The sequence below is a fragment of the Cucurbita pepo genome, chromosome 20 (assembly GCF_057944985.1).
Source record: "Cucurbita pepo subsp. pepo isolate OVF chromosome 20, ASM5794498v1, whole genome shotgun sequence".
Taxonomy (NCBI): Eukaryota; Viridiplantae; Streptophyta; class Magnoliopsida; order Cucurbitales; family Cucurbitaceae; genus Cucurbita; species Cucurbita pepo.
The window spans coordinates 1,689,017-1,702,219 of record NC_141817.1 but is presented as its reverse complement, the minus strand read 5'-3'; the positions used below and the strand labels follow the sequence as shown (position 1 = coordinate 1,702,219).

Below are 13,203 nucleotides of genomic sequence, written 5' to 3'. Positions count from 1 at the left end.
ATGAAGAATGTGATAAGTTCATATTCTCTAGATTTGACTATAGGGCAGACAGTGACGATGAAAAAAGTAGAAGTTATCTCGTTTGTATTAAGTTTTTTTTAAGCAATATTTTAAATGAGACAAATCGCATTCGGTAAGGGTTGATAAGTCTTATATACTAAGTTAAATGTTTATTTTTTTTGGATTTTAGTTTTAGTACGATCTCTAGTCAAATATAGTAAGAGACGAGAAATAAAAAAAAAATTGCATAACAAGTTTTGTTTTAATTTATGTTGGTTTGGTTTAATTTGTCTATCCGTATTTAAACTTTAAAATTGTAAAAATGTCAAATTAGGTGTATTAAAAATCTATTAAATAAAATATAAAACCTAAAAAATTATTAAATAAAAAATTGATATTGACTCTATTGAACACATGAAAAAAAAAAACTTTAGATACACAAATAAGGCGTCTTGCTTCCCTCATCGTCGTCTCGGAGCCTTGGTTTCCCGCGAAACCCGATTCTTACTAGCAGTCCCGGACGAATTATCGCCCATCCATGGAATCACTTCGAGCTTCCAAAGAGGCCGATTGAAATCCTCGTTTCAGAGTAGCCATCGCGGGACATGAACAACGATCGATGCGTAATATGAAGAAAAAAGAGAAGAAGAGTGCATACGAATACTGCCTCGTCTGCAAACTAAACCATGATCAAGGGCAGCGCCATAAGTATTTTCCCAACCACAAAAAATCTCTTTCTGCTTTTCTATCTCGGTTCGAGATCAAACTGTCCGACGTTCGCTTCTTTCTCAACACCCCTTTTCGCCTCACGCCCGAGTATGCTTCTCACAATCGGTTCTGGTGCATCTTTTGCAATGTTGAAGTCGATGAGAATGATAGTTCGTTCGCATGGTATTGATCCGCTGTCTATTTTCAATTCCTTGTTAATTGAAGTAATTACGATGCATATTTATGTTTGCTGGGAAATTTTAGAATCAACTTCTGCTAGCTTATATGCTCATTACAGTTGAACTCCTGTAAGGTTATTTTTCTCTTCTTTAAAAGGAGACTGAATTTCTTTGGTATAATGTAAACAAAAGGGAAGGGAAACCATGACTGAAGTTAATGGGGTTAATTAGTACATAGTTCTGTAGAGAGCTTCAGGATCTTGTGTATTTTACTCGTTGTCTAGATGGCGTTCTTTAGAATTAACGTTAAATGGGAGGATTTTTGAAGTTCTGTTGGCTTACTTCTAGACTTGGTAGGTTCCTTGCCTTCTATTCTTAATGAATATATATCTCTGTTGCTAATTTAAAGAATTGTATGGTGTGCAGTTTTCATGTTTTACTTTTATTATCTCATGTTCTGAGATTTTGTAACAGTAGCAACGCAATTAAACACCTAGCCAGTGCGGATCATCTGAAGAATTTGAAGCATTTCTTATGGAAGTATGGTGGTGATATGGAACGTTTGAATAATTATAGAATTTTAGAAGCTGATGAAGCTAAGGTAGTCGCGAGCCTTTACTTTTTACAAAGATCAAATTTATTGGAACTATATTATTCATGTGTATCATGCAATCCACATTTAGATTTCTAGAAGTTCATTTTTACTTCTACTTGGCTATTAATTTGAATCAATCTTTGTTGATCCCAGTGGGAGAAGAAGTGCAAAGTACAAAGCGTAGCTGCTTCATCCAGTCTTGGACCTGCAAATGATATCCACAATCAAGTCCAATATGGAAAATTTGATAATTTTGGGAATAATAATATCCACTCTGTTGAATCTAGTTCGTCAATTAGTGTTTTGCCTTTACAAAGTTATACAAATGAGTATCAGGTATCCAATTCATCCTATTCAGGATCCTCTGATGTTTCGAATTTGGTCTCATTGCCACACAATACCACTTCTTCTTTGCATGCTGGTTCATGTTCTGGTGCACATGTATGGAGCCCAAAGAATTTACCATGTAAGCTGCCCCGTTATATTAAACCTCCTGTCTTTGATTTCTTATCAGTCATAGAAGTTCTGTAATAGTGTACAAACTTGTCACACACTCCTGCTATATTGACTGAATGATTGTGATCCAGTGAACGAGGACAACAAGCATTACCATCTGAATAGTGGTAGAACGTGTACTGCTAATGGTCATTTTAGTGGTCAGGGGGTAAGTTTGATTATTCTCTCTTCTCCTAGAACAGTGGAGTTTTCTATTTCCTTTGAAGTAACGTTGTTTTGGTGCTAGAAAACCTTCAATTTTGTTTCGGTATGGAGGTGGCGGCGGCAAGTGGGGCTTTCTGTAACTGTTTTTTTTTTTTGTAATTTCTCTTCTGGGTCCTTTGTCCTGTCAATTTCACGCATCTATGAAATAGTTGCTTCTTCTCACAAGGATAAGTAGTTAACTGTCAGATTTACAAGTTTGTTAATACATTTATCGAGGCCTAAGGTTTCAATGGATGGTGGATGTTCTATGAAGTAGGTTATGCATAGTTTATTCTACACAAGTTACATAATTTTACCTACTTCATAGTCCAGTTGACATTACGATGGTTTATGTGTGTGTATATATATCTATATAGTTGATGTATAATTTTTACTTGCTTCATAGTCCAGTTGACATTTATATATTTATTTTTCATACTATACATAATTTTTTTTGTATTGACATTTCTATTAAATGCATAACCTACTTGATGTAGATGTCCGGGATGCATCAGAGTGAAAGAACTTTGAATGAAGAAAGCCATCCTGAGGGTAGGGAATTTTATGAAATCTTATTCTCATTGTAATATTACTCAACTGATTCATGTATTAATGATATTTTTGCTGAAAAGGAATAGTGGAACTGTACTATCAAAATTATGCTATACTGATTTCCTTACTCTGAATATATCTTCATCTAAATTCTAAACTGTATAGTGGTGGTGTGTTTTCCTTCTATTCATTATCTTTGTTCAGGTTTTCAGACCCTCACTCGGATTTCTAATATTGTTTCTGGAGATTCCGGAGGAAATGTTCAGTCTGGGATGTTGCCTCCTTGGCTTGAAAACCATGAAGATAGTGGGTTTAAGGTTCAAATAAGACCAGTGGTTGGGGGTGGCGTTTCTTCCTTGAATGAATCTGCGAAGTCCAAGAAACTGAACCCCAAACGGGTAGGAGCTGCATGGGCTGAAAAAAGAAAGTTGGAGATGGAAATGGAGAAGAGAGGAGAAATTGTCCAAAGCTATCGTGACGAGAATTGGCTTCCTAATTTTGGTAGGGTATGGCAATCTGGTAGCCGTAAAGAATCTAGAAAAGAATTTGAGAAGGAGAAATCAAAATTCCTGATGGTTGAAAATCCACCTGAACCAAATGTCAATATTCAGCCATACATTAGCAAACGGATGGTGAGCTCTATTTTCATCATATTTAATGCAGTTCTGATGTTTCAATTTATTTCTATCGTTTCAACACATTTTTTGTTCAACTGTTCAAATTTCCGTCACCTTTGTATCTTTTTGTTATAAAATGTTATTTTACCATGTATTTCCCAACTGGACCTAGCTTGTATGATGCAATGAGGAAGTGGGAAGTTCCGATATGTGTCAATAAGGTGATGTTTTGGGCACTCTATTTTCTAGTGCTTAAACCATCATGTAGTCATAAAATTTGAAGTTTACATAAAAAATTTCAATATTAAGATATCCTAGGGGGGTCTAATGATTACTGACGACATTTGCAGCTAATAGAATTAATCTATGATATGTTGTACCGCGCAGGGACTTATTGCTGTAATGTGCATTTTATTTTTGTTCCTATTTCTTGGAGTGACTTGGACTTCTTCCTAGACTGATTTATATGTCATATCACTTATCCTTGTTCTTGCAGCGAAGAGATCGGGAGGATGTGGATGACACTGCCAATCACGCGAGCATATAAGAAAACAATTTTCAAAAGCTTTTCTTCTAGAGAATATTTGTACATTCACAATGCTTGTCACAGTTTGGTTTGGAGATAGAATTAGGCTGGAGTTTGATAGGAACTTCAGAGGCAGACTTATTCCACCTCTTCATTAGTGTATTGGCAATTTGCTCAAATCTGTTTGTAGCAAACATACCTTCAATTTTCTCAAGGTATCCGGTAAAAAAAAAGCCTCAAGATATTAGTTTAGTGGTACTTGAGAACAAGATCTTTTAGAATGAAGCTCTGTTGGATCACTCTGGGCATTCACTATTGAGTTTATTTGCTAAACAGTGCTCGACCACTCTGTTGAATGCCTGCTCCTTGTTTCTCATTCCCTATTTCTGTTGCACCCGCTCCAGTTATCTTCTGCTACCCAAGTTGTGATCTGAAACAAGTTTATATTTCGTAAATATGTAGCTTGATGACAGCCTTTTGGTTTTCTTCTGCAATGCTCGTCGGGCAAAGCACCTGACCAGCTTGTATTTGGTCAGGGCTTGATCTACGCTGTATAAATACTATTTTTATGATCAGTATGCTAAACAAATGAAAGAAAATGTGTGTTCTTATGACAGTCGCTGGCCAAGCGGCTAATTACTAGAATTTGGTTCTTCAAATCTCCGTGTTCTCTGTACCTTCATCTCAGAACAAAAGTGAGCTCATTATTGGATCAAAATGCTTTTGTCAGGGCAGAATCTGGTAGAATTTTTCTCATTTCTAATCCTGAAAATCCAGAGTTTCCCTTTAGAGGAAATCAAGTTTTCATCACAAAGGAACTCCCAAGAATACCACTTTTCGATCATACGATCTATATCGTGTACAACTACATCAGTGGTGTTCCCTTCTCTTGCTATGATAGCAGCACTGTAAATTGTTGCCATTCTTCCTGGTGCCAGAGGACTATCTCCTCTCGGTCCATCCACGACCACCACATCCCATTTTACTTCATAAACTTCTCTTGGTAGATCTGTCAATGCAAGTTGGCATCTGGATGAATTCCTGAGGCCCGAGTTTGGTGCACATGATTTGTTTCCTCTGGCATGTTTTAACAACTTGTAAGCTTTTTCTGCATGAAGCTTGTAATCAACTTTGTACATCCGGGTGTGATTTGAATTGACTTTGAATATGCTCAGTTTGTAGGGATCGTCCTCCAGAAAAACATTCTTTCCACCAGGATTGACTGCTGAGAGGTTAAGGTACTGTGATTCTATCCCAAAGAAAAGGAGATTGCAGGGTACTTTTTTGGCAATCAGATTTGAAAGAAGCTTGAATTCTTTCTCTGAAATGGTAGCTTCATTTGCAGAGGTTCTACTGTGATTTCTTGAGAACCCTGATATTGGGCGTTGAAGCTTTGGAGGCAATGCAATTGCTAGAAGTGGAGAAGTATAAGATGTGGTAAGTGCAATCCTAACAAGTCTGAAAATGCAAAGACTAGACAGAATCAACACGAGAACAGGTAGGATTTTGTTTCTTGTAGAACTCATGCCTTTGATTCCTCTACTGATTTTGAAGTTTACTGATGGATATGGGTGCTGTGAGGGTGGTGAGACAGAGGGGGGAGAAAAGAATGATTCTGATGGCACGAGTGAGGGCCAATCTGCCACTTCTGGAGGCATTTTCTTTTACTGTTGTTCGATTTCAACCGCATCAGAGCCACCATCTTATTCTTATTGGAGGGGCACTGGTGGGGTGTTGCTGGGTGCAAGTTGTTATGCCTAATCACCTCTTGAGTGTGGAATAAGAAATGCTTTTGCTTATTCTCAAAGCATTGCCCTTTTGTATCTATCCGTCTTGAAGGGGTGGATTGTGAGATCTCACATCGATTGAAGAGGAGAACGAGTGCCAGCAAGAACGCTAAGCCCTAAAAGGAATAGATTGTATGATCTCACATTAGTTGAGGAGGAGAACAAAACATTTTTTATAAGGGTGTGGAAACTTCTCCTTAACAATATATTTTAAAAAGCATTGAAGGAAATCTCGAAATGAAAAATCCAAAGAAAGACAATATCTACTAGCGGTGAATTGAACATTTGAGGGACGAATGAAAAGTGGCTGCTGTAGAGGCTTGAAAGGACATAAATCTGAAGGAGGTTGGTCATTTCAATCATTGATTTCAGATGGAGACTTTGAGACATCTGTCATCTTTTTGGTCCGTTTGGTGGGTATGAGTAGAGTTGAAGGTGGCTTTCAAATGGTTGCTGGGTCATTTCCATCCATTTTGACCTTCTCGAACTTCGACGTTCTCCTCTGTGCTCTCCTCCTTTTTAAAGGTGGAAATACCCCTTTCGTTCATTCTTCAAAATGACTACCAAAAGAATGATGGCTTCAGATCAGACCCGTGGAAGACTGGAAACTGTTCTTCATTTTGCTGATAATCAGCCAATGAATGGTTCATCGGTCACTATTCCCCTACTGTTACCCATTTGAAAAAGATCAACTGAGCCACGATGTTTTCAAATGATCAACTCTCATAAACTAAGTGTTAATTAGTGTCTTTACCACCTGTAGTTGGCAGAAAAGTACACGTTTAGGTTTGTTCTTATGGACTACTTGCGAACATAACGGGACTACGTGAATTGTTCATGATATTAGGCTGACCCCAAAATACATTATTTAGTTTTAAGCACTTTGTAAAAATTATTTGAGCACATTGTTATAACAAATTTTATAATCCTACAGAAAACAAGGGGGAAAAAAACACCATAATAAAGTGGGTATTCTGAAAACAAGCAATCCAAAAACAAGTTAATTTTCCATGTCTATCAAAAGTAAAGTCCATCTAGAGTTCTCCATCTTGATACTATTTTAAGAAAAGCTTTCCAACAAAACAATTTATAAACCTGAAGAATTTCCATAATTCTTCGATCGACCTTCCTCCTAATGGAGATTCACATTTTGCAGTATGCGATAAACATGAATATTCTTGCCCCCACCAGAACGGCGGCTATATGGTCACTTCTGGAATAATAAATTTCGGAACGAATATTTAACCATAAAAACATGTTATATCATTCAAATATAAAAAGAGAGTGAGTTCATTAATATGATAAGAAAATTTTCCATATATCCTGGGGTTTAATCAATTTACGATTTAAAAGTTCTAAAGGATAGCTAAATGTTAAGTATTCCTCAGTGAACACAGGCCGCACTAACTGTAAACACCAGCCCCCATCATTTACGAACTTCATCATGACCTGAAAATTCATTGGCAAAACAGGATTAGTGTCTAATTAACTGGTGTCGTAGGCTTTGAAAGTATTTAACACGATTGGGGGTGCAGTGGCTGGAATAGAAAATAAATGATGGGGGTGTTGGGGTATTGAACACAGGGTACACATTCACCCTATCGAGCATCGAGAAAAACACCTTAAATTGACTTCCATGGATCTAATCACTGAACTGAAATTACATTTATTTTATAATAAAACCAATAACCACTTTCATGAACATAAATACATGAATCTGAAGGAAGGAAACAGGCAGATCTAACGCGAGGAATATCAATCAGCCACATTAAGTGGAACAGATGGTCCCAAAATAATGCGTTAAAGATGCAAACTATGGACTAGAAAAGAAACATTTTAAGGAAAGCATAAAGATAGATTTAATTTAACACAAGGAACTCTCACCTACTGGATTTAACAAAAAAAAGAACTACATACTCTGAAGGAGCATTTGGTTTGCAAGCATGAATATGTAGAATGTTATTCACACATAACTACCACTACATCCTTCAGTCCCTGTAAATTCCAAATACAGGGGTCGATTCCTGCACTCTGCTTCCAAGTTTCTCACTTCGAACCTTTTGGTTTCGATGTTTGTTAGCAAACTGAACATTCCTTTGACAGTTACACCTCTGTTTTAATATCTTCACACTTCAAGCCTCCATCACTTTCCATCACTCAAATTAGAGGAAAACTACAGAACTTAAGTACTTTATATATACCTTTTCAGTTTACAATAAACTAAGTGGGGCATCTACTTCCTTCTGGGCTCTGCCCTGCTCTCATCTTTAATCAACAATTGTTTTTCAGGTGACTAAGATTTGAAACGCATGCACACTAAGATATAGGCGAGCGGAGGAAATGCTAACAATCCACAACCGGTTCATAATATAGATATCTCATTCCTGTCCGGTAAAATAATTCCTTCCGAAGTTTCTCCGAGAAGCATGACAAACAATATTGCCATTAAGATGTTCTTAAAGTTTCAAAGAGGATGAAGACAAGAAGCGAAAAGTTCACACCTACAAGGATAGCACAACATCTGAAGATTGGCACTCAGAGAAGAGAAGTGAACTACAAACTAGACTAGATATTAAAACCACACATCTGAAGATTGGCACTCAGAAAAGTTCACACCTACAAGGATAGCACAACATCTGAAGATTGGCACTCAGAGAAGAGAAGTGAACTACAAACTAGACTAGATATTAAAACCACACATCTGAAGATTGGCACTCAGAAAAGTTCACACCTACAAGGATAGCAGCGTAGGAACTAACTAACAGAGAGCTGCTTCAATAATGTTTCCTAACGATTCTCCTTCTCAACCATAAACGAAGACATATTGGAAGAAAATAAACACAAATCCACAGCAAGAACGTCTTGAATATGAGGAGCGGTTATAAAAAGCACGGATGCTAGTCGTACGATCTTCAATCGTTTGGATCGATCGTGCCTGAATATACAATGTCATGCAATTCGGTAGGCATTGCATGGACGTGCATCGAACGAAAATTTAAGGAATTATCGATCCGTTCCGTAATTGCAAAAATCTTCAATAAGATGAGCACGATGCAGAACACAAACAAGCCAGATCGAAGAGAAAAAATAGAAGATCTATTAGATTGGATGCATACCTAATCTAACCAGATCCGACGATGATATTGTTGATCGGAATGAAGATTAGCTTGACAAAGAACCCTACAAATCCCATCACAACGAAGCCGATAGCGGTACGAACGGCAACCTTGGTGAATTCTGCACCACCAAAATGTTGAATAAGTCAAATTGAAACGGAAAACGGAATCTGTGACTTGGATTGAATCAGATCTATGCAATATAATGTCAAAGAAAGAAACATACCCTTGCGATCGGGTTTATGACACCTCTTAACGAGACGAACGCTGTCCTTGGCGAACTCTCTGAGAGGATCGACAACAGAATCTACGGCATCCATTTCTCCGAGATGCGAAGGGAACGTCGACAAAAGAAATGTTTCGCGAAATTTGGATTCAGAATTGAATGGGTTGGGGGGCGTGTGGGGGTATTAAGGAAGAAAAGAAATGCTTTTGAGCGCTGCAAGACTAGGGAGATTGGGTCAAAATTGATGGGCCGCCGAAATATTTGAAATCACAGAAATACCCTTGAATTATCATTTATAGAGATGCCAATTGACCTGCCCAAAATGGTAAATTTCAATTTAAACGAAAAATAGGGTTTTTAGTGAATTTTAGATTGTACGGAAAATAGGGGATGGAATTAAGAGAGATTTTATCCCACTAGTATTTATATTTTATTTTTTAGAAACTATATTAAATATTATTTTCTTACGAAATAATATTGAATTTATTATAATATTTTACATTTAAAAATAAAAATTATCTAATAAAAATTTATTTGAAAGAAATATTCCCAAGATTATATAAATAAATAACTTCATAGGGATGAAAAATGAAATAAGAAACAAGGACACAATAATAAAAACTTCCCCGCGCATACCCTACCTCATGAACATCTCTATTTACGGTGTTTGCATGAAGCTAAAGTATGATAAGTAGCAAAGCCATAAAAAATCAAGTTACTTGGATTCTCTTAGGAAGCGGAATTTATGGTTTGGTCCTTCATGTTTGAGTATTTTTTCAATTAAATCTTTATCGAATAAAAAAAGACAATTTAGTTTCTTCGACATTTACATAATTTTTAATGTTCAAGGGTTAGTTTGAAAAAACTTAATATTTCGAGTTAAAAAGTGAAACTTTTAAGAGTTTGGAGATATCAAATCTTGGAAAAAAAAAAAAACAATTAAAACTTTAGCTTTCGTTTTTAGGTTAACACGGAGATGATAATTTGAACACTAATGTTTAGGTGGTTTAGGTTGCACCGACAATGGTTAGGCTATGCTGCTTGAACTAAACAGGATTAGAACTAGTCATTCATGGCAATCCAACTGGTCTATGATCTTCCTCATTGGTTCTTCCTGTCCTTTGGAGTCCCCTAAAGCAGCTGTGAAGGTATACACATAAGTCACTTTTGTAGCCATGATTCTATATATGCAGCCACATCTACTTTTATCAAAATCTCAATCACTTCCCGCTTTGAGGATTGTTCGGAGAAGAGTCCTACATCATCTAATTAAGGGGTTGATCATGGATTTATAAGTATTTAGAGAAACCAAAAGTAAAGTCACGAGAGCTTATGCTCAAAGTGGACAATATCATACCATTGTGAAAGGTCCATAATTCGTAACATGGTCAATAGAATCCTCAAATGTCGAACAAAGAAATTGTGAGCCTCGAAAGTCTAGTCAAAAGTGACTCAAGTGTCGAACAAAGGTTGTACTTTGTTCAAAGGAGTCAGAACCTTGATTAAGGAGAGGATTGTTGGGAGGGAGTCCCACGTTGGCTAACTGAAAGGAAGATCATGAATTTATAAATAAGGAATACATCTCCATTGGTATCAGGTCTTTATTCATGAGAGCTAATGCTCAAGGTAGACAATATAATATCATTAGAAAGAGTATCATTTCTAACACAAAATTCTCATCAACCTCTGTTTCTAAATATTGTTCTGTCATAATCATGAATGCTTCTTGTTCTATAAGTCACAAGTCTACTCTCTTCTAACACGAGACCTATGTTCCATATGGGTCCCTAAACTCTCTAGGCTCTATTCTAATTGGTCTGTGAAGCTAAAAAATGTTTAATGAAACAAGGTCTTTGAACATTATATTGGATAGATTATGGACTTATGAGAGTCTTTCAAGTTCAAGAAGCTCTTAAACTCAAAACTGAAAGTCCCAGCAGTTGTTAGATTATAAGATTCTTAATCTTTTGTAAAATTAGTAATGAATTCAAAAGAATAAGCCAATGGTGAATATGGTAAACAGAATCCGTTCTCATCTCTATCTTAGCAGTATAATTGATCTGAAATGCGAAGTTTATATCTACCATGGATAAGTTCAGTTCAATTACCTGAATTTTTGCATTCCTTTGTGTTTCGAGGATCACTCCTTGAAGCTTCTGCAAATCAAATGAAGTAGAGCAAAAACATGAAAAGCAACACCAGTAGAACAGCATTAAAGCACATCATGATGCACGGGGCTTCAGAGAACTAAAATCTGGATTCGATTCTCAGTGAAATTTTCAGGAATGCTAAAGATGATGATTTAGGTTTGTTTTGTAGAAACACACGACGGATTGGCATAATTTTGCTGCAACATCAAGGTGAATAAAAATTGGGGGAACTCCAAGACGCATTAAGCTACATTGTCGATGATTCGGTTCAGAAAGCAATGAAAAATTAGGGCAGACAGGAACTAGTACCAAAATTTAACAGAAAACAGTAGAAATTACCATTGTTAACGGAATCAAGGGTTTGTGATTTGAATCTTGAAGCGCGGCCATGGAAGGGAGAGAGGTTCAAGTGAGGACAGAGCGAGCGGTACTGGTTCTTCTTCTTCAGCAACAACTTCCATGGCGAAACCAGTGGAGGAGAAATAAATAGTGAACTCATATATAGTTCTGTCCCCGATCGAGATACTCTAACTATGTCTTCGACCCTCTCCTTTGTCGAGCGTCTTCGCCTCTTCGCCCGGAGGGTCTCAGGGCTTCGCCCAAAATAGAAAATTTAAATTTGCTATCACCGAAAAGTCGATATGTCCGAGTGGTTAAGGAGACAGACTTGAAATCTGTTGGGCTTCGCCCGCGCAGGTTCGAACCCTGCTGTCGACGGTTTCATTATATTTTTTGTTTTTTTTTTTCTTTATTGAATTTAAATATTACAAATAATTCGCCCGCACAGGTTCGAACCCTGCTGTCAACGGTTTCATTATATTTTTTGTTTTTTTTTTCTTTATTGAATTTAAATATTACAAATAATTCGCCCGCGCAGGTTCGAACCCTGCTGTCGACGGTTTTATTATATTTTTTGTATTTTTTTTCTTTATTGAATTTAATTATTACAAATAATACATATATATATATATATATATAGTATCTGTCTCCTCTCTTCTCCGGCAATGTCCGTTTCCCTTTCCTCCGACCTCCGGCGGCGGGTCTGGTGTCCCTCCTCCTTGCCACTACCAATACTCTTCTTCTTGGGGCGGTGGGCCGGCGGGGTTTGTGGACGACAGGGGCAGGTGAAGTGGTGCCTGCGTTGGAGCTGTGGAGCAAATTTGTTGGCCACCCGACACATACGCTCTTGTCTCGGTCATGTCCCATCTTTTCTTGTTGGGCTATATAAGATCCCCCACTCCCTTTTTCTTATTCTCCCAAATAATTATATCTCATTTCCTACCCCCAATCTAATTTTTATTATATATATTACGATATTTTAATATTTTTGTCGGTCACGTTTTTAGGGGCTTTCTGATTTGTAATAAAAATGTGTGAAAATGGACATAAATATTAAATACTTTATTTATGAAATTCTCATAATATTTTCTATATGGTTCGTCAATTACCTACAATTATTTATTTTTTATTATTATTTTGTCGATTAGACCTTTAACCCAACATTCTCGGCATCTCCATACAACATGATCAAATTATATAATATTTATTTTTTAAGAGTGAAGGCTGATCTACATACCATCATGAGTCTTAAGATGCTTTGTTATCATTTTATGTGTGATGTCCCATATTGGTTTGAGAGGAGAACAAACCACCATTTACAAGGGTGTGGAAACCTTCCCTTAGTAGATACGTTTTAAAGCCTTGAGGGGAAGCTTGAAAGGGAAAGCCCAAAGAGGACAATATCTGTTTGCGGTGGATCTGGGCCGTTACAAATGGTATAAGAGCCAGACACAGGACGATGTGTTAGCCTTCTCGCTGTTCCCCGAAGGGGGGGTAGACACGAGGCGGTGTGCCAGTAAGGACGCTGGACCTCAAAAGCGGGGGGATTGTGATGTCCCATGTTGGTTGGAGAGGAGAACAAACCACCATTTGTAAGGGTGTGGAAACCTTCCCCTAGTAAACGCGTTTTAAAGCCTTGAGGGGAAGCCTGAAAGGGAAAGCCGAAAGAGGACAATATTTGCTAGTGGTGGATCTGGGCCGTTACAAAT

The 13,203-nt window shown here is 37.2% G+C and overlaps 3 protein-coding genes and 1 non-coding gene across 6 annotated transcripts; 2 read left to right on the top strand and 2 right to left on the bottom strand.

Annotated features, from left to right (window-relative positions):
• Positions 1-423: 423 nt before the first annotated feature.
• Positions 424-4,175, top strand: LOC111782913 (coiled coil protein). The gene is made up of 7 exons (XM_023663757.2): positions 424-891; positions 1,362-1,488; positions 1,636-1,948; positions 2,070-2,146; positions 2,679-2,733; positions 2,938-3,365; positions 3,847-4,175. Exons 1-7 carry the CDS (start codon positions 620-622, stop codon positions 3,895-3,897), a joined length of 1,323 nt encoding a protein of 440 aa, XP_023519525.2. The 5' UTR covers positions 424-619; the 3' UTR covers positions 3,898-4,175.
• A 405-nt stretch (positions 4,176-4,580) lies between these two features.
• Positions 4,581-5,534, bottom strand: LOC147786366 (glucuronoxylan 4-O-methyltransferase-like protein (DUF579)). Its single transcript, XM_087120736.1, has one exon. The coding sequence runs from the start codon at positions 5,532-5,534 to the stop codon at positions 4,581-4,583; it is 954 nt and encodes a 317-aa protein (XP_086976862.1).
• Positions 5,535-6,903: 1,369 nt separating this feature from the next.
• Positions 6,904-11,669, bottom strand: LOC111782914 (protein transport protein Sec61 subunit gamma). Of its 3 annotated transcripts, XM_087120606.1 has the most exons (5): positions 11,495-11,643; positions 11,114-11,161; positions 9,006-9,318; positions 8,780-8,900; positions 6,904-7,112 (listed from the first exon to the last, which is right to left on the bottom strand). In XM_087120606.1, exons 3-4 carry the CDS (start codon positions 9,097-9,099, stop codon positions 8,785-8,787), a joined length of 210 nt encoding a protein of 69 aa, XP_086976732.1. In that variant the 5' UTR covers positions 9,100-9,318; positions 11,114-11,161; positions 11,495-11,643; the 3' UTR covers positions 6,904-7,112; positions 8,780-8,784. The 3 variants fall into 3 exon arrangements, with proteins under 3 accessions (XP_086976732.1, XP_086976731.1, XP_086976730.1); XM_087120605.1 differs by lacking the exons at positions 8,780-8,900; positions 9,006-9,318 and having other exon boundaries at positions 11,495-11,654; XM_087120604.1 differs by lacking the exons at positions 6,904-7,112; positions 8,780-8,900; positions 9,006-9,318 and adding an exon at positions 9,925-10,145 and having other exon boundaries at positions 11,495-11,669.
• A 121-nt stretch (positions 11,670-11,790) lies between these two features.
• Positions 11,791-11,872, top strand: TRNAS-UGA (transfer RNA serine (anticodon UGA)). The gene has a single exon. It is a non-coding gene; the product is annotated as a tRNA-Ser (tRNA).
• Positions 11,873-13,203: the final 1,331 nt, after the last annotated feature.